General features: G+C 38.0%; 1 protein-coding gene across 3 annotated transcripts in view; it reads right to left on the bottom strand.

The window, feature by feature from the left end:
* DISP1 (dispatched homolog 1 (Drosophila)) overlaps positions 1-27774 on the bottom strand; it is a 43390-nt gene extending 15616 nt beyond the window's left edge. The window contains exons 1-4 of one of the 3 annotated variants that reach the window (XM_010577684.1): positions 27667-27774; positions 19667-20206; positions 9077-9142; positions 1387-1416 (exon numbers count right to left, since the gene is read on the bottom strand). In XM_010577684.1, the coding sequence (XP_010575986.1) occupies positions 1387-1416; positions 9077-9142; positions 19667-20175 (605 nt within the window). In that variant the 5' untranslated portion in view covers positions 20176-20206; positions 27667-27774. The remainder of the gene's footprint in view (positions 1-1386; positions 1417-9076; positions 9143-19666; positions 20207-27666) is intronic. The other 2 variants (XM_010577685.1, XM_010577686.1) reach the window with 2 other exon arrangements.
* Positions 27775-27835: the final 61 nt, after the last annotated feature.

Below are 27835 nucleotides of genomic sequence, written 5' to 3'. Positions count from 1 at the left end.
TAGAATGGTAACACTGCTTTAAGCTGCCTTATAGTTTTTATTAATTTCTTTTCTCCTGATGTTTTTCACACACCTGAAAAAGGTCTGGGGTTGGGGGTTTTTTTCATGTTTTAAATAATTAAAAATGCTTAGGAGATACAGTAAAGTAATTCAATCATTATTTATCTCACCCATTTAGCACCACTAAAAGATTGGTTTCAAGCAATTTGCCCCAAGGTAATCTAAGACCTCAGATGCTTTCTTCAAAAGAAGGTAAAAAAGATAGCGTCTACTTTTCCTTCCTGTTTTAAGGTACAGCATAACACGTGGATAGTGTTAAACTTCTCAATTCAGCACTTACATGCAGACATACTCAGGTTAAACCACTACCTAGTCTCATATAAAGAGATAGAAACATACCATATATAGTTTCCGTATCAAAGAGGTCACTATGAGGAACAGACATTTGCGTGACTGAATTCATAATTAACAAACAGATTTATGCAACTCAAACCAGATACTTAGCAAACAGGCCTGTTCTTTACTGAAAGCAAAACCTAAAGGTGGATTATATTCTTAATGTATTTTCACTTGAGATGGTTTCTTGTTGCTATTACTGATGCACTAACAGTTTTAGATAAGTTGCTCTGTTGCTTTCTATGACCCTGCCATTCTTCAGAGCATATACAGTCCAAACCTAGTGTTCCCGATTGCATGGGGTTTCTAGTTTTACGAAGAAGAAAAGATCATTACGGTGAAATTTTCTGAACTTTTCTGTTGGGTTATTTCATCAGTATTGATGATACTACCAAGCCACTTCTCAGAATAACCCTTAATCAAAAAGGTACCGAGTCACAGAGTTTTTAAGCTTGTGCAGATAGCGTACATAAAAAAAAGAGAATGGCACAGATAGTAACAAAAAATGCCATCAAATATTTGAAAACAAGGAACATCGAAATCTGCATAGATTTTAAAATTCTGGCCCAGTATTTACGGAGAGACTACTTGTCTCTCCATAAATAGAGCACACGAGTTTGGCCACTTTCTGTGGTCTATCCCCTTCCTGCTCCCCCAGGATTCACAGATGTGTGATTAGGGATGTTAAAGAGCTTGTCCCTGACTCCTCCTTTGAGTGTTTATTTAGGGACCCATTGCAGAACAAGTCTTCTGAACGTTGTTTGAACTTGCTGATGCTATCTGCCTCCACAATCTCCTATGGCAGTTCCAGAAATTCACCACCCACTGCATAAAGAAATACGTATTTCTTTTAAAATCTGCTTGAATTTGCCTACTATTTTCCTTGAACATTCCTTACTCTTGCACTGTGTGGGGAATAACAGCTTTGCTATCACCTCATCTACTGCCTTTATGATTCTGCAAACCTCACGTGACAGTATTAGACCTTACCTTTTTGGTAACTTGAATGGTCTGGCTGGCCTGGAAAGAGGGAAAAAGAGAGTAATTGAAAATATATGAAATATACAAGCACATGCCGATTTGTTTAATTCTTCCCATACATGGAAAAGCAAATAAATCATAAAAATCAGATATTTTAGAATATGAATTATTTTAAAAGGCATACAATCATATTCAATTGAGTCTTTGCAAACAAGTAATTCAGAGAATAATTACAGCTACAAAGACAGCTGGGTTTTCAAAAGGAATTTTATGCAGCTGATTTTTGGGATTACTATTCCAGAGGCTTTTCCAGTTTTCAACAAGAGACCAAATAAACCAACATGATAAAAATTCAGTACCATTGAAAATCATGATAAAGTTTGCATATGATGGGAACAGACAACCAAAACACCATGTTCTGACATTGCAATTCACAAGCCTTCTTAATTGTCCTTCGTAATTCCATTACAAAAAATTACTTTATTTATTAAAAATCTAATATAAACAATATTACTTTGATGAGGAGATAGCAAACCCAAATGCAGATTATTCTTATCTACCACTGTTCAGCAAGCACTTCATTTTGTTCACTACTGGATCAGTAAGTTTCACATGAATTTCACTTTAAAAAAAATTCCCATGAAGAATCTGCAAGTCCTTTCAAGAATTTCCTGTCTGTGAATGCGACATACAATCACTCCAAAGATTTAACCATACTATGGCTTCAGTTAAGTTACGGACTTGTTTTACCACCAGGGGCACATTTAATATTACTTCTTTAAAAAGGTAGAGAAAACAATGAATTAAGAAACAGCTCCTTGCATAAAACAGATCACTTAGTATTTCTACATTGAGGTCTCCAAAAGAGTAGATTTGTATGCTTTCATACCACCACATAAACAGTTCAAACTTCAGATTCCTCGAAGATTTTCACAAAAGTTTGGTCCTCAGGAATGAGATCTGGTGTCCTTCGAAGCATAAGATTCAACACATTGGGCTGAAATTCTAGTCCAGGGGAACCAAAATGTTCTGGCAGAATCATCTCAAGATAGCTGCAACCATGCCCACACTAGGTGTGAGTACTGCTTAGACTGTATCTATTTCTAACTCTTGAGTGACTGTAAAGGTAAAGGGGAAATAATCCACATAAAGCTGAGCCTCTGACTCACAACACTGTGTTACACCAAACAAAAAGTACAATCCAGTGCAAACCAGCTCTTAACGTAGCAACGGGCCACTTCAGATATATATTCTACGCACTGCTAACTAACATGATAGCAAAAGGGCGATGAAAATGTAATTGACAGTGTAGAGTAATATAAACGTGACCATTCCTATTGTTCCTTCCCTCAGCAGAGAGGATGGAAGAACAAATTAAGCTAGCAAAGCTAAGCACTGATGCTAAGCCCTCTTTTACTCTTCATCTTCATTCATGGTGTGTCTCAAGCAATATAGCACATAAATATAACTATGATGGAACATTCCATCAAGAAATATAAAGCTATTATATTTATTTCCTCAAGACATATAAATCCATTTTAATTTAACTGTTGTAAAAAATAAGACTTGTATAAAAGCAAATTTCTAGCAGCTGTAATTCACTATCTGGAAATGCTCCAACACAACGAAGCAGCAGAGTTGGTAACTGGGACATGCCCGTAGGTAGTACATAGTAGTAAAAATTGCTCCCTGCAGCCATGAGGAAGCTGGGGAAAAGGAGGAGCAAATAACCAATCTGCAGTTGCAGTAACTCAAGGATTAAGGAAATGCAGAGACAAGGATTTTCTGTTAAATACAGCCACAAAAATTAAGATCAAATCCATGAAATGTCACCAACCTTCAGACTGTCGTCCCAGATGCACAAATCTGACTTTCAGAGGTATCGAGCATACTCAATTTCACAACTGATACCAAAAACTTCTGGTGCCACCACAAGAACAACAGACTTGTCAGCAGCCAAAATGTACAGAAACCCAAATAAACTGAGTTCTGAAATGACTTTGCAACAGTAAGTTGCCTCATGCTGAAAAGAAGCTGTGGCAGGCTCAGGGGACTGCTTGCCATCCTATCTACAGCCTCAACCACAAAACCAACTTTTCTCAGCTAAGCCTAGGCTGGACAGTAAGAAACTATTTACTTAAATCAGAACTCACGAAACTTCTGTATGAAGAGAAACGCTCGAACAGACAAGCCCTTTCATGGACTAATTCAGCACCAAAACAGAGCGCTGTAATTGTAATTTGTAATTGCAGCATACGCTCTTGTGTTTACAGATTAGGGAGAAATATATACAGACATATTTACTGTTAATATGGTGATTAAAACATGAATTTCTAGCTTTTATTTGTAAAAATCTGAATTTCCATATGTGCTCAGTCACTTGTGAAAGTGAGTCCCATTTTCATCCATGTCATAATGGACCGTACCACAAGCAACAATACCATACAACTATTTGGCACAATCAACAGCCATCCAAGGACAATAACCAGCACAAGCTTTGTAATCATGCTGACTTGTATAAATGTTTATATGACTATTTCAGTTTATATTGGCAGATAAAATTGCCTTCCATATCCTCGGACTCTGTCATTTTTAGTACCCAGTTTTACACCAAAGTTAATCTACAAGGTTGAAAAAACAAGCAGGTGCTTTAGTTGAGAATTCAGTCCCGTAAAGGCAATGTTTTCCTCTGCACGGGCTGCAGCACTGCTATTCACGTCCTCATACACCACGCTGTACGACCATTACCATGATCTCCATGACTCTATAAAGGGTTAGCTGGTTCATCCAGAGAGCCATGTCCACAACGCTATGCACTCCCCCCAAATACAAGGGTTTGCTTGGTGAGGTACAGAACCTCATTTGAGGTCCTCAAAAAGCCAGCAAGACAAACATTTGTTGGGAAGGACCAATGTGTAATTGATAACCCTCTGGGGACGAGGCAGGCACCTTCTCAGTGTATCTTCTTGTATATTCACTCTTTCCACAGCTCTCCCAGCCCCTTCTGCATACAAAATCTTAGTAGATGGGCACATTTTAAATTTCTCTCTTCAAGCTTTACTCTATCTTTCAATTACATCTCTGTAACTATATGGCAAAACAGATTTTCTCAACAGAACATAAAATCTGTTTTAGATAGAATTTTCAAAAATTAACTTTGCCCAATTTGTTTTAAACAACAGGGGTAAAAATACCAACACAACCATTCCTCATCCTCCCCCTTTCCCATCAAAACCAAACTACATTTCCCTCTGTTTCCTCCACCTGCAAAATATATTCAGGGCTGAACAAATGATGATGATTAAGTTCTTCAAAGTTAGGAAGGGTTAAAGGTCACACCTGCTATCAAACTGTTTTGTTTCAAAAAGCATGCATTAAAAAAACCTGTGTGCACCCGGGTGAATTCCAGCAGTGTAACCAATCCCTTGCAGCTGTTGTGATGACTCTATTATATCAGTCAATAGGAAAAGTTATCCCTGAAAACTATGCCCCAAAAAATTCTTTAGTTATGCACTAAAATACAGAAATGCATGGCAAAACCACATCTTTCCCACTTAAGTAATGCTGCTGTATCTAATTTTTGAAGTATTATACTTTTAGTTAGCCACTTTAAATAACACTACTAACCTCCAAAAAAGTCTAGACAAAAAAAAAAATCCTCATCAGTTTTCATGAGAAAGAAATGGTGAATTCCATTATTTTGCTGGGACAAAAGCCAAGTTGATCTGTGTATTGAATAACCTCTGTACTCAGTTCTCACAAATCTGATAGCAGAAAGTGACAATCACAGTTGTTTGTGACAGGACTAGCATGACCCAGTTATTACACAGATTACAGCCACTGATTAAAATCTAATACATACTACGCACCAAGGGGGGGAGAAGGGAAAGGGGAAGAAAAGGACAAGTCCTATTCTATGACCATTTACTGCAAGTCTCGGTCCCTATGCACCAGATGCTTTGCTTCACCCTGTCCTTTCCTAATGGCGAGTTTAGACTGAGCATCATACAGTTAGGAACTACATAAAGAAAAGATAAATAGATTGGTGAAAAACCCCAGACATTTCTCAACAAGAAATGTATTTGGTTAACCAGCATCCTTTTGTGCAACATGGTGAAAAGGAGTGATGTTTTTAAAAAGTGTTGCTATAATATCTGAAAGTTTACTGTAGGAAATAACAAGAGTATCCGGAGGATGGATCAGGGCACTGGTTTGAACTGGACTATTACAGCTCTAATATTCACCTCTCCAGCCTAAATAAGCACTTAACCTCAGCATTTTACCTATATTTCAAACAGTGAAGTAACAGAAAACATTTGTGCCTTTGCGTACATAGCACCTCGAACAGGGGCAGTTCACACACATAAAAAAATTATTATTGCTTTACATATTTTTCTATCTGAGAAAGATGACAACTAGGGCTCTAGCTTCCTGAAGGGGAACATGCCATGCCACTTGGCCACATCCTGCCTTTAGGTTCTCAATGAAGCCAAAGTTCCCTTTCAGTTACAGCACTGAATGAGTTTTCTCATGAAAGTTAATAGACTGGCATGGGTATAAGCAGAGAGGGATCTTTGGTCCTAATTTCAAGACTCACAATGGAAAGCAAGCTTTTGGAAATTAAGTATTATTAAATCTAGTTCTATAACCTTCATGTCACCTGGACATTACATGGCACAAAGCAATATTTCACAAACATGTTCCTCGGCATGGGACTGTTCCAAATGAATTTAACACTTAATAATAAAATTATGGATGGTTTACTGCTTTTGCAGTATATTTGTTTCATTAACCTCATGCATTTCAGGGCAATACAAACCTGAACATGACAGAGAACAATAAAAGTATCTAGATATTCCAAGACATTCTTTTGCAGTCTTTCTTCACAAAGGTGAGAAAGGTATCAATTTAAGTAACCCCCTTTGCCTCACACCACAAGGAATCAATGCTAGCTGCTAGCTGCTTCCTGAGCGGATGCAAGAAATCCTGCAGAAGGTAGCCATGAAATAGAAAATTAGCAAAACAGGCTGTGTTTGAAGCATATTTTGAAGAGAGTTTTCTACCTGTTGCAGAGCAACCAGCATTTTAAAAAAGTGTTAGCAGCTATCAATAACCTAAAAGGTTGAAAGAGATACTAATATGATTTTGAACAGGAACATTCCTGCCTACGTTGGTAATAACTTTAAAAAAAAAAAAATCAGTTAAAAAGCATCAACACATTCCAAAATATATGTTTGTACTAACTTATCCAAACAATACCTTCCTAAAACATTTTAAATTCGTATTCTAATTCTGGATATTGCCCTGGCTAAACATTTGCTTTCCGATTTATTTCGCACCACTTAAATGCAAATAATTTCTATTTCACACTGTGCAGATGTAGAGACTGAAGCTCGGATGTAGAAGGGCTTTTCTCCTTTTTTCCTTGGAGGAACAACAAACCAGTTCGACTTTGAGCTAAAATTAATGCCTGTGGGGCTAACACCCTGACATGGGGCAGCACAGAGGAACTGCCTGGGATTGTTGCACCCTATTCAAAGGTGTAAGGAAACAACTAACAGCATCACGGATAAATCCGTAACTGTCAGTATAGGTGCTTCTCCTCTGTTTCATTCCTGGTAGACAGCAGCTAAGAGAAGCAGAAAGCTGCACTCCTAGCAGCAATATCCAGCCAATTCTGGTGCTTTGCTGCAGCTGAGCCAGCTTCCACCATTAGTTGAAAGGTACCATCTCCCAGCTGGAACCGGCACTAATTAAGGAAGCACCACTCTTCTTCATACCATTGCCTGCCATCAAACAGTTTATTATGAACCCCCAGGTGACCAGACTAGAAGCATCTCAAAAAGATACACACCAGTCTTTGCAACCGCTTTTCCTACTTCATTGCATGAACTGGTCTCAGATGAAAAAGTACTGACTGCTGATAAATGTCATCCCTTAGCAAATCCAGCTGAGGTCCACGCTCAGCGACGTTTGAATATGACAGTGACAGCCAACCATAATTTCAGGGCTCAAAGCCAGGCACAAGTGTAGCACAGAAATGGTCACTGACAGAAACTTGACAGATTAGGAAAAGCTCAACTTTCCAAACAATCATTCAAAGAAAACTAACTGGTCAGGTGGCTGGTCTCCTTCATTTTGGTGATGAGCTGCACAAAATTTTGAAAATAAATGCATAGCTTACAGCTATTTATCATAAAGTAGTTGTCACAAGGATGTAAAGCAATCACTAACAGTACTGCAGATGACACAGCAGCAGAAGCAATCATGACAACTGCTCTAACAAAATAGGATCCAGAGTAAATGAACATTGTAGACATTGCAGTAGATCTGCAACATCTTCAGTTTCTGGCAGTATGGACAAACACTGACAGCCTTGCATCATCTTAATTCTACTTTCCTCATGAAGGTATTCGTAAGAGGGATGTATTATTTCTCTTGACACAAATAACATCACATCCATAAAAATACATAGCATATTTGTGAAATACTGTACTCTTTAGGACACAAACTATATCTTCTTTTTGAAGCACCTTGTATACCACAGGTGTCTAAACATACTAATAGAAAAAAAAAATCATTAAAAGGCCAATAACAGAAAAACTAATTTTGCACTCTTGCTTTTCACTTAAAGATTCACTTGAGTCAAAAATGTTAAGTTACAATAAATAGTTGTACGTACTGAAAAACAAACAAAAATAATCAATATAAAGACTCCCCTGTCCAAAGATTATGAGATGTTTAACCCCAATGCTTTTACTTTGCCAGAGGGAAAGTATTCCCTTTGTTGGTAGATCTGGTTACAAGAATCGATAAAACATAGCTTTTTGTCATTATTACACTCAAGGATAAGCTAAATCCCCGCAGGATAGAATGAGACATGCATCTTATTGTACATCTTCCATTAGAACATACAATACAAACCAAATCCCTGCAGAGGAAGAAAACCCTCATGTTTTCAGAATGTCATTGACCCATGAGAACAATTTAAATTGCTCTTAAACATAAAGCTAGCTTTTGCTGCTATATTAGATATAACACCTATGTGCTTTATCATTTTAACAATCACTACAAGCACTCAGACATCAAATGCAACAGATTAAGTTGCCAAAAAGCTTTTTGCAAGCCTCCCAATTTAATTTTTTGCTGTGATGTGTAGATTTTTCCTTGATTCTAATCACAAATACTCTCTAGATGTTTTTTAAACATGTACGTTTATTTTATTTGTCTGCACTTAGCTTTACTTATATCTATAAAGGAAGCAGCAGAAGGCTGTTGTAAAGATGACAAACAATTCAGTTTTCTGGTAAGTTGCTTTTTTAAGGTTTTACTGAAAGCAAGAAAAATGCAAAGAATTTTCTTGTTCTCTCCCACATAAAATGTCAAGGAACAATCCAAAAAGATTTTTTTTATCTCTAGATTATCAGGGTGAGATGATCTGAAACTAACTGCTATTTCATCCTATTAAAAAGTGTGAAATCTCAGTGTTGCAGCTTTGCTTAACCTTATACTTACTAATTATTTCTACTAAGACTATTCTTTTGCATAAAAGTAAGCAAAATGAAAGCCTTTGTAGTAGAGAGACCAAAAATCAATATGCTATTTGGCAACTGTATTATAGATGTCAGTTCACATTTTTATAGCTGAGATATCAAGCTTTATAAAGGTTCTTGTCTGCTGCTCTTGTATTCTTACCTACCTCTTCATTTCCAGCTGAGGATCTGCTCTAGGGTCACAGCAAGTATGAGCAAATAACATTGCCCTTCTGCAAGGAAAGCAATTGTAAGGAAGGTGTTACTAATAACAAAATAAACTGTCTGAGTGATCCTTGCTCTATCTGATTTAAATTTAGCATAAAAGTGTATGCTTTACTGACCTACAGCATGTACACTGGATAAAACCACACTCCTTGAACATCAGTGGCAAACCCTATGTACTTAATTAAGCCAAGGTTTTGCTTGCTTTCTTTCTGCTACGAAATCAATATTAAACTTTATTAAGCTACTTTTAAAAAGTAACAGGTAGTTTTGACATCTCCCAGTCACAAACTTCTGGCTCACGCCAACACACAATAGGAAAACATGTTTCCATCGAGTCAACAGAGATGGGGAAAGGTCAATGAAATCATACTGACATCCTATACGTATTTTCATTTGAAAGCTATTTTGGCAAGTTTAGCATCAGGGCTGGAAGGAATGTCCTATGAAGAGCAGCTGAGGACTTTGGGCTCGTCTAGTCCGGAGAAAAGGATGCTGAGGGGCGACATCATTGCTCTCTACAGCTTCCTGAGGAGGGGAAGGGGAGAGGGAGGTGCTGATCTCTTCTCCCTGGTACCCAGTGATAGGAATGGTTCAAAGCTGTGCCAGGGGAGGTTCAGACTGGATATTAGGAAGCATTTCTTTACCAAGAGGGTGGTCAAACACTGGAACAGGCTTCCTAGAGAGGTGGTTGATGTCCCAAGCCTGTCAGTGTTTAAGAGGCTTTTGGACAATGTCCTTAACAACATGCTTTAACTTGGTCAGCCCTGAAGTGGTCAGGCAGTTGGACTAGATGATCATTGTAGGTCCCTTCCAACTGAAATAGTCTACTCTGTTCTACCCCTGTATGATTCATTATACATTAAAACTGCTATAAATTTATAACATACAGATGACTTGAAATTGAAATGCTCCTATAAACATCTCCAAGGTTTGGGGTTTGTAGTTTTTTCCCCACCTCTTTTACTTGCTGCTCCATATGGATGATATACATACAGGTGCCCAGGATCTACTTACAAAGTCTTCAGTTTAAGGTTCCTTAGAAACTCATTTTTGCAATACTGACTTCTAATGTCTTCCCTCTTTCAACTTCAATAACTGAGTAAATATTACCAACTACGAGGAAAGCTGGCTCTTTTCCTTAATAGCATCTACTTGGTTCACTTGTCTTGAACAGGAAGTAAATCATCTTTCTCTGTAAGAAAATCTGACAGTGTATGAAGGAGCCAAGTAAATATACACCCTTCAAACATTTTTCTAATATTCTTCTTTCCCTAAACTTTTCTCCAATGAGTGTTGCCACTTCTAAACACAGTTCTCAAACTGTCAATAAGAAAACTGCCATCAAATATATTTAAACTGGATTGTCCCAGCTTTAAATGGCAAAGTTTATACATAATTTAAAGTACATTCTTCTTCAAAAGGTTTAATTGAAGCTATATATATTCCTTTAACTTCTGAAGCACTAAGGGCAGGACCACATATAGCACTGCTTGGCAAGTTAAACAGAAGTTCTGAACTATTCAAGACAATAAAAAAGGCTTAGTAAAATACCACCATGAATCACTATTTGAAAACAAGCCAACAGTTAATTTGGAGCAGACTAATATTATTTCAAGATCCTTTGCAAGTCTAAAACCATTAGTCTTTTTTCTTTTCTTGGTAATTACAGTGAAATTAATAGATATGTTCTGGGATTTAAATGATGACTAAAGTAGTTTTCAGCATTTTTACTGGCAAAAAGTTCCTTCCTTAGAAATCTTTTATTTCAAAGCTGTTTTTATTACACTTCCCAGTTGAATGGAGCAATGCAAGGTCATGGTCACATCTTGTATTTCTCTGACAGACAGGAAATTAACATGATCCAAGAAATCACAACATACACACAAGAATAACTCCATCCCATGGTACCAAAGAGAATGAAAGAGATGTACAAGACCACCTATTTTTATCAAGGTATTTCTCCACAAAGACTGAAATCCATGTTCTTAAGCATATGTAAGTTTTACTCTGGAGTAGGGAGACTTCAGGCTGTCATATATCATGCTTCAACTGGTACATGCTTCAGTCTTCCTTCCTGTGCAGATGTACATTTGTGAATGTAAGTCACCAGGGGGTTCATTTTTGCTCTCAGAAAACCTCCTTTGACCAGAGAGCCTTTTTTGAAGATAGACTACAAGCCCTTACAATTTCTCCAAATTATTAGACTGACTATAGGGACAAACACTAGGTTTTTTCTTTCTACATATTTAATTTCTTGCAGTGAATGAAAATACTGTTACTTAAGCAATTTTGTTCTAAATTTAGTGAAGTATTTTGGTGTTGAGCTGCTGTTCCAATGTCTGTGAATCTAGTCACTTAGAATGTCGTAATTTTTCAATGATATGAAACAAGCATGTATTCCACACAATTAAAAGATTTAAAAGGATTTAGTAAGCAATTACACAAAGAAGGCTCTTTAGCTTATGCTGACACAGATGAAATACTGTACGTATGTAACGCGACATCATCTTTTGTACCTCCTGAGATTAAATTTGTTTTGTTTGCTCAGTAAGAAGCATGCAAAAAAGGGAATATTTACTGAACATTTAAAGGTTTTCAGTATTGTAGCTAAGACCCCCCCAAAAGCACTGCAAGATTAAACAGACTATAAAACAGATTTAATACAATCAGAACTGTTCAGCAGAAAGTTAGCAAACGTTCACCCATTTGATTGAACAAACTAAACATCCTACAAACTGGAAATGTAACAGAAGAATTTTGTGGACAGTGTCCCATTAACATCACAGATAATACTGGAAAAGTGGGAGAAGTGATGCATGCAAGCTTTTCTAGTCCAGTACACTCATCTATTTATGATTTTATTAAAAAACCTCCTAGTTTTCAAAGAGGGGCCAGGCTTTCTGAAATACAATTGGGATTTCTACCTGTAACTTCCCTTACCTTTACTGATCTGTTAAGTGGTACCATCTCATTTCTATTTTGCATTGATAGTCAAGGCTTTAAGAGATTTTTTTATTCAGCAGATATCCTTGGTAGAAATCTCATAGCAATCTTAGTGTAGCAAAATTAATGCTAAATTGCTCAGGCACCCTCTGTATCTCCCTCTTGCATTGTGTTTGGGGTTTTTTTTTGTTTTTACTGTTCTAGCACCACTGACTACTTAAAAGCATGCACATCAATTATCATCTACTAGGAGATGAAGACAACATTGAAATATCACCAGAGAGGAAGGACAAATGATTTTGGAAGGAGCTAAAGACAGAGACAACTACGGCAACTTACAAAGAGCCTTCCAAAGTCGATGTTCCTCATTCTGCACTTTCCCTCCATCATAAGTAAGACTGAAAACTTTTAAGTAGGAATACCCAAATCTTTCAAATCCCATCTCTTTAAGAGGGCTGAAAATCAGGTCATTGCCACTTTTAGTTTAGACTTTTGCTCTTTGTTGTCTAGTGTTTTCTTGTTTCACATTTGAACCTTATCACAACCTACTATTAAAAGTGCATGAGAACAACTATACATGGTCAAAACATTCCAACAAACTGCCATAGTTTTGGCTGTTCCGCCACCTTTTTTTCTAAATACTTGCATGTAAATACTCAGTTTTAAAAGTCATCTCAAAAACCACACCGATTAGTCCTTTTCCAAGAACGAACACAGCTGATGCTGGTTTTCCAGTCAATTTAGCACAAAAGAAAGGACCCATGTTTTTTACCATTTCCCTCACATCATCAGCTTTGTGTCTTCTGAAAACTGCAGTTCAAAGGCCCAGCAGATTGCTAGTTAAGTACTAGCTCTTCTGTTGTTCAAGGAGAGGTGAGGGATACAGGGCACAGGAAATTCATCTTCAAGCACACACAGAACCTGGAGTTTATAAGTCACAGAGACTAAAGGTCAAAATACGGCCAGATTGGTGCTCAGCTGCACTCAGACCAGAGCAGGAACCTTCCAAGTCCCTTTTTCCTATTGCAAAAATGCTTGCTTCAAAGCAATCTAAGTCTCGACAAACAGCAATGCTTAATTAATACAATTAAAAGTCTGCAAAAATCCCTTGGACTGCCTAATGAATGAGGTTTGTTTTTTTAAGTGCACTTAATATTTTTCTAGGCATGTTATTTTTAATTTGGTCAGCCACTGAATTATAAATGGCATTTTTTATTTGTATTCTGGTCTCTGCATGTCAGCCCTTTGCTTTCAGCTCTGTGCAAGACTAACAGAAAGTGCAGCATGTTGTTCGCATAGCCAACAATGCACAATAATTATCACAGGAACAGTAATGAATTAATAAAACCAGATAGAAACCTCTTAAGGTACCACACTTAGGGGATAATGTAAGACTAAAAATAAAAATGAGTAAAATGAGCAAAAATGAGAGAGCACAGCTCAAATTATTGACTGCCATGAAATTTTTTTTTTCTGAGAAGGAAAAAGAACCAGTTCATTTGTTTGGTCACAGGGAGAGCTCTTCCTCCACACATGCACAACAGAGAATCCCACATTTGGACTCAGATTGAGAAGGATGCATGAGACTGCTACACATTTCCTTTCCCTTCCTCAACTACATTAAAATCCCCAAGTATGCCACTGGGCTGTTAATGCTGCAACACAAAAGGCAGCATCTATTTTGTGGTTCCCATGCGCCTCCAGCCTCTTCATTCTGGAAAACCATTGGATAAAGAATTCCTATTTTAGCATGGAGTAAGTGGCTTAAATGAGAATAGCACCAGAATTCTTATTATTTCCATACAAATTACCAACATGCAGGAACCCATCTACAGCACAACTCAAGATATTTGTAACATCCTTAACACTGCATGAAATGATGGTAACAACTTCTGCCTTTTAGTTGCTGAAGGTTGATAAAAAGGTTCAGAAACAACCTTTGAAAATATGACCTACAGGATGTTTTGGGGTTTTTTGGTTTTGGTTGTTTTTTGTTTTTTTTTTTAAAGATATCTGTTTTTAATCTTCCTAGGGGAAGGGAGTAAGTCTCTTTTATTAATCTATTAACACAGTATAATCATACATATTGTACAAAAGACATCAGTGCACATTTTATATAAAAAGTGAAAACAAAAGAATCTTTGAATGCATTAAATACAGCAGAAGCTAACAATTTTCAAACTGGAAAATATTTAGATGGATGGAAAATACTTTGTTTAAAAAACTCCAGGTAGGAGTTCTTCTGAACAGTTAATGTTGCTGAAATGAGAATATCTGAAAATACTCTATACACATGTATATGTATAATCAGCTCTACAAGCCATGCAGAATGTACTAGATAACAATTATCCTTTTCCTGGAATCAAGCAAGGAGCTGTTTCATAACAAAGTCTTGTTATTAAGATTGGTATTTGGCAAACATTCCCTTGCTTTTTGAAAAAACAAGAGCGCTTTATTTCTTTCTGGATCTAATCGTTATGCCAAGTAACTAGAAAGAAAACATAAAATGGGTAAGAGGCAGCTATAACATTCTATCCTCACTTCACAGATTTTTCATTTTTTTTAGATCTCCTTTTTAAAGTCTTAAAGTGTAAGTATTGGCATATATCTGCAATACTGTTTCAGCAGTGTGTGCGGCACAGAACTCTCTGAAATACAGCAGAACTCAGAATCCCAGAACCATCACATAAACCTGCAACACTGAAACAGTTTAAATGCAGGCTTAAATCTAACCGAAAGGAAGATGTACAGTAAGCCCGAAGATATTAATGCTTTTACCAGTACTACGTTTTTGGCCTTGCTTAGAATGTAAATTAGTCTTGCAAGCAAAAAATTTGAATCCAGCCATTCAAACTAAGCAAGCTTTGGGAGCTAAAACCTCCAAACCAGGCTGGTGAGGGATGAGGAGCAATTTACATATATCCCAAAGACTTTAATTTTAGCCAAAGTAATAATTCTGTGAGGCTTTAAACTGGTTTTATTTTCATATTCTAGCTTTAGATGACTGCATGATCATAGAGAGATCATCCCACGTGTCCTTTTATTGTCTTTTTACCAGAGATAATTCAGATGCTTTTCAGAGTTCTCTTTACTTATCTGCTTCAGCCAAAAGCATTAGCAGTGTAGTCTTGAAATGTAAATAATGGTGGGTGATATAGAGCAGGTCTACTCCAAGCAGAGAGTATTTGTATGAGTTTATTCGTTCAATGTTGCAGAAGTTCAAGCACTACATGCACCAGCAGTTTGGAGCAGTTTCCTTATCAGCAGTACCATCAGTCCAAGTCCATACATCTAGGTTTTCTAAATTGTATCCCCAAAGAGAGATTCCAAAAGAGCTGGCATCAAGATTAGCAAGGATTAGCAAGGATACAGGTAGCTTTTAACTGGTGTTTTCCCATTAAAAAGTTCACATACAAGTTCACATACAAGTCTGAGAGAAGCAATTCAATTTGGTCGCAGAGACAACATGCACAGAACCGTTACCCCGTGCTTTCCACAACCCTGAGACGACTTACTGAATAATCACAGAATCATAGAATGGTTTGGGTTGGAAGGGACCTTAAAGATCACCTAGTTCCAACACCCCTGCCATAGGCAGGAACACCTTCCACTAGACCAAGCTGCTCAAAGCCCCATCCAACCTGGCCTTGAACACTTCCAAGGATGGGGCATCCACAATCTCCCTGGGCTACCTGTTCCAGTGCCTCACCACCCTCTTCCTCTTTTGCTCCTATTTACATGCATACATTCCTATATAAATAATAGATATTGAAAAATACCAGGAATGATTTTAAGAGTTTTCTGGCTTTACATTTCTTTACTGTAGTGTTTAGTTCTGCTAGAATATGCAACACTTCATTATTTATTTTATCTTCCTTTCATCCCACTAAACATGCTGCTGGGCTGCATAGTTTTACTGTTCCCCAGTGACTCCTAACTCAGTGTTTCCAGACTGTCAAGCATCAGTCTTCATGCATCTTCCACTACTGCAGATTAACAGCCTTACTTGGTTCTTCTTCCTCATTTCTACTGTCTACTCAGTGAAGGTTGCTGATGATTACAGAAGCAGATGGCAGCAAAGGAGGGGCAGTAACATTCCAGTGGCTCTAAGCCCCACAGGCTTCTTGAGATATGTAAGTGCATTCAGACAATAACAGTTACTACAACATGAGTCCTCCAAAGGCCCAGGGTAGGAAAAAAATCTTCCAATAGTACCTGAAAAGAAGAACTAATCATACCATGCTCCAAACAGGTAAGTTCAGAAACCGTCTGTCAAAAAGCAAATCAAGTCCCTGGACAACTGCACTCTGATATGGAGAGACAGCTGGAATTTCCCAGGGAGTGTTTGTGTGGTCAAGATATTTTGTCCACTAAAAAAAGAGGTATGAACATGTTTGAATGAACTACATCTTAAATATGTGCACAAAATCACACAAAAAAACTAACTTTGCTCAAGATCTTCCAACCTTAGAAAAATATCTAAAAATCATCACAATCATTATGACCAACAGTGGACCTATTTTACCTACTTTTACATTATAATTTTTTGCCACAATCACATTGTAAATCAGCAACCACTAAAAAAATTTTCTTTTATGCTACAAGCCTTTTTCACCAATCTAAAAGAATTACCAGTTGCCCAGACATTCAAGTTATGGTGTATAGATGACATTTCCATGTAATTTAGTTTAAACTTCAAAGCTGAACACACTACAAAATTCCAGATCCAGCCAGTTTTAAGAGGATAGGACAAGCATGGCGTTATTTCAATCCTTCTTCTTTATACACTCCAATCTGCAATGATATACCAGAGCCACATTCCTTTAATATTAGGTCACCGACAGACGTTAAGCCTTGGGCTTCAACACCTGACAAAACCTGTCGAGCTGAAACAATTGGTTACCTGCCTAGAGCTGTAAAAGCATTAGCGATACAGTTTGCAAAATGTGTTCGTCCCCCTCTATCTAATCACATCTTTTCCCCCCTCTTAAACTTAAAATTTTAACAATATTTGAATGCATTTTTTTTAAAATACGAAGAACCAAAATGAAAGCTAGTTTGACTACACGCTGAATTTAATTGATATATAGTATGAGAACCTGCATTTTAAATAACCGTGTTAAAACATGCACGTGTTATAAAGCTGGATGATTTCCAATTAGCCTTGTAAGAAAAATATCTGGAGAAGATGCTGTTGTGCAGATGATAGGCTCAAAACGTAATAGAATTAGAGTATGGAACAAAGATCATGTAAAAATATCACACGGCTAAGTGTTACTCTTCTGTGTACAGAAAGTGAGCATGTAAAAAATGAATACCCATTTATCACCTGTTCTCTTTAGCACTGCAAAGAAACTACCAATGAGACAGTTTGCTTCTTCCTGAGCATGTATCCATCCACCTGCAAGGCTGCGTCCAGTTGCTCCCTGTTTTTTACCACCTACCAACATGTCTTCATTGACAAGGGCCTGTCAGTGTGATAAACTAGATTCACAACACAACAGGAGACAATTACATTTAGACACACCTTGTAGACTATTCAGAGGGAAAAGAAGTCTTTGGTTCCATGGTAATAACACAGGTGATACAGTCAGACATATACATTGTCCATTAATGCAGCCACGGTCAGTTTAAGGAGTTAAAATGCATACAAGTCCAGCTTCCCCAGTACAGCATGGGACCCAAGTCCTATTTACCACATGTTTAGAGCTAAAAGAACAGGTAACAGCAACCAGAAGCTAGGTAGCTTTTAGAAGATGGACTCATTTGATTTGCTGACCTATAAGGCATATTGCAAGTATCTTTTCGCTGAGAAAATTCAGTTGTCTGAGCTAGAAGCAAGTCCAGAAATGAAACAGTAATCACTTGATAGGGGTATGTAGAATATGCCAACACATACAGTTGAGTAGGTAAGTACAGGTGCTCTAAACATCAGATTGTATCCTTATTTTGACTGCTAACAGCAAGACAAACATTTATCATAAATCATTATTTATGTACATTTATGTACACATGCACACCATGGTGAGGAAGTGCAAGATGAAAAAAGCATCTTGGCTCAAGATCCCAACCACAGCAGTTCAAACAAAGTCTTTATATTTGTGAAGTGCTATGGAAAATATTATTTTACCATCTCTGGAAGAACTTTTCACTGTTCTTTTTTCTAGACTAAGAACAGAAACCCAGATTATGGATCACATTTGTTCCCTTCCTCAAGACTATGGAATACAGATGAAGTTTAACAGTCTTGCTGCACGGGGAGAAAAACAGTTAATTAGTGTACCCATTCTGACGGTTTGAAAAGTATGACTGACTGATTCTGTAACGGCTCAGCCTCCTGCATACCTTTGCATACAAAAATTACATAAAAGTTTTCATCTTTACTTAACATTTAAACAAATTTGGGGTAGAAAAAAAAATGTCTGATTGTAAGCAGTTCCAACAACTAAGGTTTTTTCCATTTATAAGAGGAATAACTGGCAGGGGAAAGCTGATTTGCACTTTGTATTATTCTTATTTTCATCTGCTTTCACCTTAAGGAAAAAAGCTTTTTTCACTTTGACTTTTTCCACATTACATATTTGTCCCAGTCTGATATTCTCATAAGTTTAAAATTAGTTCATACATTTCATCAAGACAAAATCATTATAACTGACCGAGAAATACTTGTAGCTCCAAGTTTTCGAGCAAGGATACAGATGTTGGACAACAGGGAGAAGGGTAGCTTTTATTACCCCAGTGAAAATTCACCCAGTTTGGCCCAACTGCAACTCAGGAAAAAAAATAACCTTCCATAAAAGCTTAGAAGTGTCTTACTGCAACAGGGAATTTGATTTTTAGAAACTGCCTCTTGGACTGACTGATTTTGCCCAGGACCAGCAGGCTGTAGATGATTTTCCTTGTGATTGTTGCTCCTTGTAGCTGGGACTACTGTCACTGGAACTCCAAAATTAACAAACAAAGAGGCAAGTTCATATGAAGTGGAGGATAGAAAGGATTAAAACCTGGAACAATCCAAAATTTCTCAATCCAAGCACAACTTTGAAATTTAGCAGATACATACACTGAAAAGACATGGGGGCAACTCACTGAACCAGCTGACCTGACAAAGAAAAACCACCCAGTACACTTACGAATAGAATTGTTGAAAGTATTTTTCAACACATCTTTTTGAGGAAATATGGGTTTTGATTAGACTATGCAGACATACCAGTTCTTTCAGTGTTTTCTTAGCTATCTCTGTATTGGTTTGTTACACACAATATAGCTGTACACTGTGTCTTGTAGAAAAGTTAATTAGCTTCCAAACAATCCCCAAGAAGAAGAAACAGCCTTTTTTTTCCCCAGAAAGAGCTAATTCACTTCAGGAATATTCATGCAGCCCAGTAAAACTAGTTTCCTGATTTGGTGTCTTCTGAAAAAAAAAAAAAAAAGTGTTGGTAATGCATCAAAGATTAACTTGTAAAAACACTGGGGAAGAAATTTGGTTCATCTTCCTTTTAGATCGTCTGCTTTTGTAAGAAAATGAAATAGTTATGGAAAAAGTTACCCATACCAAGAACTAACAAATAATGCAATCTGCTTACCTTATCCTGGCTATATGTTGCTGCACAGGCTGATGCTGAAAATGGTCAGGCCACTGATGGTGAAGGCAGAAGGATGGGGAGGGCTGAAGACAGCACGCAGGCTGATATATGGGGGTGTGTTTTTGGCAAATAGATGCTGAATACTCAGTATGTGGCTGCATGCAGCACGAAGTCATAGGAGGAGATGGTGCTGAGCTGCCAACCATTGAATGACATTCTTGCTTGTTATTATGGCTACTTAAAGAATGATGGTATGGACAAGGGTGGCAGCATTGCGACAACATCTGCTGAGTTCTTTGGTTGTCTAAAGGCAGAAAGGATGGCTTGATTGTACCATTAAGTTGCAGGCAGCCATTTGGACTTGCTTTTGTTCTTGGTGTTTCCTTGGATGGGAGTTGCTGGACCGCGACATCTCCGTCATTAGCTGCAACGATACCTGGGCCAGTAGCATTTGACAAGATGCTGCCATTGCTCAGAACCACAGAGTCACTGACATTGCTCATAGCCATGCTCCAAGTTCTCGATGGATACGCAGTACTCCTGAAGAAACAAATAAAGCAAAGTTTACAGAGCTGTGGTGTTTTCAGATGCTCAGAAATAGCTTTAGATTAAAATGAGTAAATCTCCTCTCTCATCTTCATCTTTCACAACACAGGGAAAGAAAGGAGTTACACACACACCACCAGGAATGTTTTGAAGGACCTTCATTTGTTCAACAAAAAGTTAAAAGTTAAGTTACATAAATGCTCAGTGATTAAACCAAAATATAAGACAAATGAATAGACATTTGACAGTCTCTGGGTTACAGCTGACAAGTAATGGTTGAGATGCACAGGAACAATATAATTTTGCACAAGACTAAGTAATAGCCACTATTAAGAAAACAGATTTTAGTATAAACTGTGTAACTATCCACACCTTGCACTACAATTTGCCTGTGTACTTTGAAAGCCAGCAGGAGACAGGCCCACACAGTAGAGATTGTTTAATAATCATTAATGTGCTGGTTTTAGTAACCTCCTTTCCTATCTCCACTTTCTATTGAAAGAGAGACATATTTGTATTTTTGAAGAAATTCTTTTAAAATGCCTTATTTAAATCAAGCCACTTCTGCAGACATCTGTCAAAATTTCTGGATAGTAGACTAGGTCTTTAGCAGAAGCTTAAAATGAACTGTTACAAATACTAAAAAGATAGAATACAACCACCTGTTTTTCTCAAGCTTAAAAAAAAATAATCCCAGGATTCAATTACTGCTAATTGAGAAGTTCATGCTTCTGAGTGACACGTATTCCAAAGGCAGTTAAGAAATGTACTGTGCTGTAAATAAAGACTATTAAAGATTTTCTTCTAAAGTCTTGTCTTTTTCAAGCAAAATGTAAATAAGTGAAAACTATTACTGGAAAGGTGACTGAGGAGCTTGGCTGAAAATCAAAACATGTCTGAGATATTTGCAGCAGCCAATTTCCCCTGTATTAACTATAATAATGTTTTAATAAGATTTGAAAATAAATTGGAGATGATTATTTTGATAAATAACATGAAAGGTCAAACATCGCACTTAAATAAGCATTTGTTTCCCACCTTACATGGCCGGGGGAGGGAGGAGGAGAAAGAGGAAAAAAGAACACTAATTATGCACTACTTAAAAGAATAAATCAACATTTGCTTAAGAAACAGAATCATTTAATTACAACTGCTTTGACTAACTTAATGTTACTTTTTTAATACTGAATTTAATCGACAACATTCCAAGTCCAAATTGCAAGGCTTGCATTACAGACGCTGAACTTTGCAGAAAGACTCAACATACAGATTAAGGTAGATAAGCAAGGAAGTTTCTAACTCGTTTTCCTCCCCTATACCTTTGCCGAGTGCTCTCACAGCTAAGCCTGCCCAGCCAGCTGAGCTATTTAATTGCCTGAATGCTAATTCTGAGCAGAAAGTGCTTTGCAGAGTGGAATGCTACCCCCAGCAGCCCCCCCACGCAGCATCTCCCCTACACATAGCTAAATCCTTCACTTCTGAAATGAAAATTAATCCTCTGCTATTTGTTCTAGATCATGTGCAGAGCCAGATGCCCTGGGAAATCACTTTCATTTAGATAACTACGCAGAACAGGAGAATATGCTGCTTGACCAGCATATTTTTTCCACCCTCCAATTCCACACATTCCTGCCGGGTACCCCCTCCCCTGGCCCAGGCAAGTAAAGCCCATGGAGGATTTTCTGCTGAGCACAGAGAGTAAATTCAAGTGGCTGGCTAAACTTTGTTTCAGTCTGAAGAAACGTATTAGTTATGTGAAATACTGCTGTGTTGGAACAGTCTGGTTTTCTCTCCACTGTAGGCAGCTTCAAAGCCTGCTGAAGTGGACAGAGCAAGAGCCGGACATCAAGGCAGAGAAAGCTCCTCTTGAGGCGTCTGGCAGCATTTTAGGAATTTCTGGCTGCTTATTTTCACATTCACTCACATAAGAGATAGGCTGCATGGTGATGTTGTTACATTTCTATTTCTAAGTTAGTTTGACATATCCATATAATCACTTGAAACTGCTGTACGCTGATCAAAGTTACTGTCCCGCAGACTACTATTATAAGTGAAAATAAGGCATGGAGATACTGCAAATATCTAGCCCTTCAAGACAACAGATGCACCATCCTTTTGCTTTAAACCCAGGACATCTGCAGCGTGCAGTAATTGAGATAACACAATATAATTTTTAGTAGCTGTTTCAAGTCACTTTATAAAGGAAACCACATATCTACGCGCAAGGCACACATGTACCAAACAGAGATGCAAGCTAACTCCAGCCCGTGGAAGCTGGGCAATCGCAGCATAGACACACAGGCTTGGCACCTTCAGTGTATCTGTGTCCCTTGTGAACACTGATGCGAGAATTATAACTTTTGTTCCAGACAGCCCAGCAGCCTCCATTTAACATGATCAAAGATAAAATGCTTTATTTTCAACAGATGTAATATCTACCTGCATGCCTTTCAGTTTAAACACAATCTTCAGAAAGACTCTTTAGAAACTAGTAAATACAAAGAAAAGCCAAAGATCATCATCAGTACTGCAACATATAATTCTGCCTTTGTTCTCCTGTTGAACAGGCTATTCATGAACTACTTCAAGCTATAAAAATTTTAACAGATCAAGCTGATTCTTTCTTTCTTCCTAAGTCTTGAAAAACTATTGAGTTCTGTCCATTTTCATGGAGTGTTTGAGCAAGGCAATGGAAGCACATGCTTACCTTGAAGTTCTTTCAATGCCATATTAAAGTAAGAAAGACTACTGTGCATGCTTAAGGTAGCCATCTGATTAAGAATTTTATTCAGTCATAGCTAAGAAGAACTGGGACTCAAACGAATTCTTTAGAATATGAGTTGGGCTGTACATTTTCATTTTGTTTGGTAGTTGTTCTTTTTTTAAACAAATGTAAGATGGTTGATGTCACTTGACAAGTCTAATGTTATCTGAGTTTTGTGCCAGTCATGTTTGAGGGTATTAAAAATTACGTACTATGGTACTTCATTTGTGTTACGCTCTATACAACTGACTGCAACTCAAATGACAGCAAAACTTCACCTGCAGCTGTCACACCAAAATATATTCTTAGATTATATTCTTATCTCTCTGCTGTATTTTGTCTCCTCTGCTGCAACTGGGAACTTACTGAAAGATGTAATAATGGCCCAAGGAAACAGTTAACTGAGAATCTCTCCTTTAGAGGATGAACAAATAAGCCAGTTAAAATGCAACAAGTAAAAGCACAGTAAGATTTTAATAATTCATGGACATGGGAAATCAAAGAACCTGGTCATCATGAAAAAAACTAAAAATATTTGAAAACACAGTCTTTCAGAATTCTGAATTCTTTCAATGCTGAAGTTTATTTTTGCTACATTCCTCAGACTGCTTTAGGATTTGGTATTCTCCAATAGACTCGGGTTTTCAGACTTGTACCAATTTACATCTGAAGGCTTTGAAGCAGTGAACAGGTATTCTGAATATTGAGGTTGCAGATAATACAGGTTTTAATATAGGCAGCCCTACTTAACACAAGATGAAATACAACTAGAAAAAGTGTTAACCTACGTGTATAATACATCACAGTTGGGTATCCATCTCTCCAGCTGGACACAAGGCATTTTCAACATTAACATCTATTTAGAAATTATGCCAGCTGGACTGCTAAGGAAGGAAAACCAGCATTATCTTTAATTACTGCATGCTTGATAACAGTAACTGCTAAGAAAGCACTTTAACCATGCAGTTCAAAACAATAGCTTGGAAGAGTGTCATATCTGGAAAGTACCATGGTCTGTAGAGGCAATGTTACTTAGTGACAGTTTTATGGAGTAATCCCTCTATTATTTGTGGAGCTAACAATGAACACAGCTTACCCAGCAGACATCTGCCATCTGCATTGCAAGCCCTTCAGGAAATAAAGTAATGCTGTACCACACTAAAACTATCTGGGATTTGGTGTTCCCTAACTAGCGTGTTCTTTTTAGACTTGGATTAAGTTCACCTGTTCCTTTGGCTGCAACTGAAAGAATTTTTCTTTGCTTTAAGGTTTCTTTTTAAAAAAAAAACCAACCAGACTTAAAAAAACATCGGTTCAACAAATCCCATCTGGACTCATAATGCCTGCAATTGAAAATGATAGAAGTGCAAATTCAAGAGGGAATGATGTAGTGGAAATTTAGTGTAACTTGGTATATTAGTACAGATAACTTACAGATCTTTAGAAGAAGACAGGGAACAGCTAAGTGTTGAGGGTTGTTTTAACCATGTTAGGAAAAAAAAAGTCCCAAAATCTGTACCTTGCACTAAAACAAAGTTAAGCTGGTTATAAGACTTTACATTTTTCATTTAAGGTAGGACAAAACTCAAATTTCATTTAAAAGTTATCCAAAGCCTTTCAACTGTAGTCAGCATCGCGCCACTCAGCCAGCTGAACCAGTCCAGGTTTTCTGGACCTTGCAGACTTGTCAGCTACAAAGCATCATGGCTCTGAGATGAACGTGATGTCTGAAGTAACAAAAACGTCATTTCATGTCAAAAGTTCACCTAAAACAGCTGGATTCTAAAAGTAGTGCATTCTTGAAATAAGCAGCATTTAATAATCCCAGTGCTACCTATTAAGTCTCCTTCCAGATGAAATATTATAATGGCTTGTAGTCCCTTAAGACGCTAAAGTTTTTCAGTGTGGCAAATGAGTTACATGGTCTCAATCTGTAAACTGAGTTAAATCCTCTCCAGACTTCGTTTGCTGTGCCAGCCAGTGCACAGCCACTCTTAAGGAGGGCTTCCTCCTCCTACACAGTCTCAATCTGTAAACTGAGTTAAATCCTCTCCAGACTTTGTTTGCTGTGCCAGCCAGTGCACAGCCACTCTTAAGGAGGGTTTTCTCCTCCTTCACATCACCAAAATTCTTTGCATCTTTGTTTTCTCTCAGTGCTCACAGCAGTAACAGGTGGTGCCTGGTGTTTGATACTGGCTTTTATGGGAGATGTCTAGTTATCTATCATTGCAATGGTCTTTAGTAAGTCAAACAGCTTTTTAATGTTTTATGGTTGTTGATCTCCATTTTGGCTGCCAACTAGACATTTTTCAAATTCTCTAGCTCTTACTCCTATGCGTTCATATGTGGTGCTTGGTTTCTCTCAAAACCCTGATTCTTGCTTTTCCATTTCAGCTGTTAACCACTAGATCTTCCCTGAAAAGCTTTCACTATACAGAACATAGATGCTTACTAGAGCAAGCCTTTCCTGTCCTTTCCACTTCTTTTTCAGGTATTTAAAGTATATTTTAAATGTATGTATTTCACCTTCAAGAAGGATCACTAATTCTTATTTCATCGGCACACAAGTTTACCTGACATATTTATTGATGTAACCTTTTCACTTTGAGGATTGATACAATGTAGCTCCTATTTTTGAGAAATGCCATTACGGTCAGTTTATTTTCTGCACAGTCTACAAATACCCATTTTCTCAACTAATGTCACTCTTAACAAGCAGATTTTCAGCAGTCTAAGTATTTGTACCATGCAGTAGTAGTTAGAAAACAATTATGAATCAGAAGAGGTTTGCAGAAGGGAAGCCTCCCCTCCTCCATTTTGTACCGAGTGTTCCAAGAGCCAGCTAGCTCGCCCTTCCATCCCCCTCCGCAGCCTGCGAAGCTGTCCCGTCCTGAACCTGAGACATCATGAGTTCATTTCCTGTCGCAGGCTGGCTCCAGAATTGCATTCCTGTGACAGGGAGTTTCCAGATGTCACCATGCCAGCACCACAGCTCATGCTACAGATGGGCACTAGCGAACCAGTGTTGCCAAGCTGGCACACGAACTGACCCACCGGTGACAGCTGTGGGGTGAGGGAGCTGGGAAAGCCTGCAAAGGGTGGGAAAAATCGTATTCTTCAGAACTTCAGAAATAGATTTTGCTCTGCTTTTAAGCTAAAGTTACTTCTCCTGGCACAAACAACAGCAGACCATTTACAGAAATCATTTGCAGGGCTTCAACTAAAGAAATCAATTGCAGTGCTTTAACGACAAAGTTTTTTAAAAGTCAGAATACACAGTAAATATAGATAAACTATAGATAGAAGCAACAAGGAGCCCTGAAAATTCTCTTCCAGAAGTTTTGTATGATCCTAAAATTTTATTTAAAAAAAAAATTAGGCATATATACACAGGGGAAATGGAAAAAAATGTATTAAGAAAATCTGAAAAAGCTTCAAATACTCCAAGTTTTGGAAAGAGATACAACTAGAAGCAGAAATAATTGGAACAAAACATACTACTTCAAGAAAAAATGCACATAGCTCTGGAAAGCAGGTATACCTCAGCACAGTTTAAGAGCATGGAAAGCTGTTAAAAAAACCCCAAACATTGCTTGCAACTGCGACACTATTTACACAACTTATTAACTTTCCATTACCATATGAAAGACATTTAAGTTTTTGTAATTGCAAATATTCTGATCCAAAATAGCTCTAATCCCACTTATACAGAGTGGGGAAAACCAAAATATGTCTCTTTCTGGATGTAAAAGGAGTTATTTGCATTGAAAGTTCCACAGGTTTTTACTTAATCAAGCTGTGGGATTCACATTTAAATTATTACAGCTGTAAAAGGACACAAAAGCAATACTCTCCAGCATACAGCTCCAGTTATGCCTACCACCATCGTGACTATATCAGCGTTACGTAAGAGGTTAAGAAACCCCTCGACCATCTGTTTAGAATCAGATTTTTTGTTTTCTGTCCAAATTTAAAAGCTATGTTTGAACATCTTTAAAGAACCTGTTACTAATAGTAGCATTTTTCTTCATATTTTAATAGAAGCACTATCATAATTTTACAACTACTGTATATTAAACAAGCAAAACGCTCAGTGAGAATGCCAGGGCACATCAGGCAGGTATACATCAGCAGTCACACCTATTTTATAAACACAGAGCATTCTTCACATTTAGCTACAGAAGATACAGCAAAGAGGTTTTACACTAGCAGTCCAACAATAATTTTCTTCGAAAGCTAAACATTTGAGAACTGATTTTTTTTTCCACTTCATTTCCCAAGCGTACATTGGTTTTAACTCCCCCATTTGCTGAGCCATGCTCTGAAAGCCAAAGGATGAACCTCATATACCACTTTTATAATAGCGCATCTGTTGAAATAGCTGGATCTCGAGGCGGGGGTGTGGGGGGTGCTTTTCCTTCTCACCAGGCTCTTCAGCGCTAGCAGGGTCCCGTTCTAAGCTCCCTGGCATTTCTACCCAGCTGTAGCCTTTTACAAGCCCAGGAGTCTACTTGTCAAACGAAGTAGCATTTTAGTGTAAATAAACCGGAGGTACACACCAGTCTCAGCTAAACCTGCATCCTAACGCTTTCCGAAAGCCCGAGCTGTTCCAGCTGTAACCCAGGATGCGCTACGGGAACGCACGGCCAGATTTGAGGCAGTCCAACGTAACGCACTTCTTAACGCTTACCAGACCCAAGCCGGAGAAGACGAGCAAGCAGTAAGGCGAAAGCAGCCCCCTCTCGATGCAGGTATCCCCCAGCCTACGCGCCCGCTCTCCCCGCAGCCACCCGGCAGCCGGGCCCGCTTCGCCGCTCGCCCGGACAACGGCCCCGAGCGGGGAGCGCCGAGCCGAGCCG

This window comes from Haliaeetus leucocephalus, unplaced genomic scaffold (assembly GCF_000737465.1).
Source record: "Haliaeetus leucocephalus isolate CR32 unplaced genomic scaffold, Haliaeetus_leucocephalus-4.0 Scaffold577, whole genome shotgun sequence".
Taxonomy (NCBI): Eukaryota; Metazoa; Chordata; class Aves; order Accipitriformes; family Accipitridae; genus Haliaeetus; species Haliaeetus leucocephalus.
This window is presented reverse-complemented; position numbering and strand designations above follow the sequence as displayed.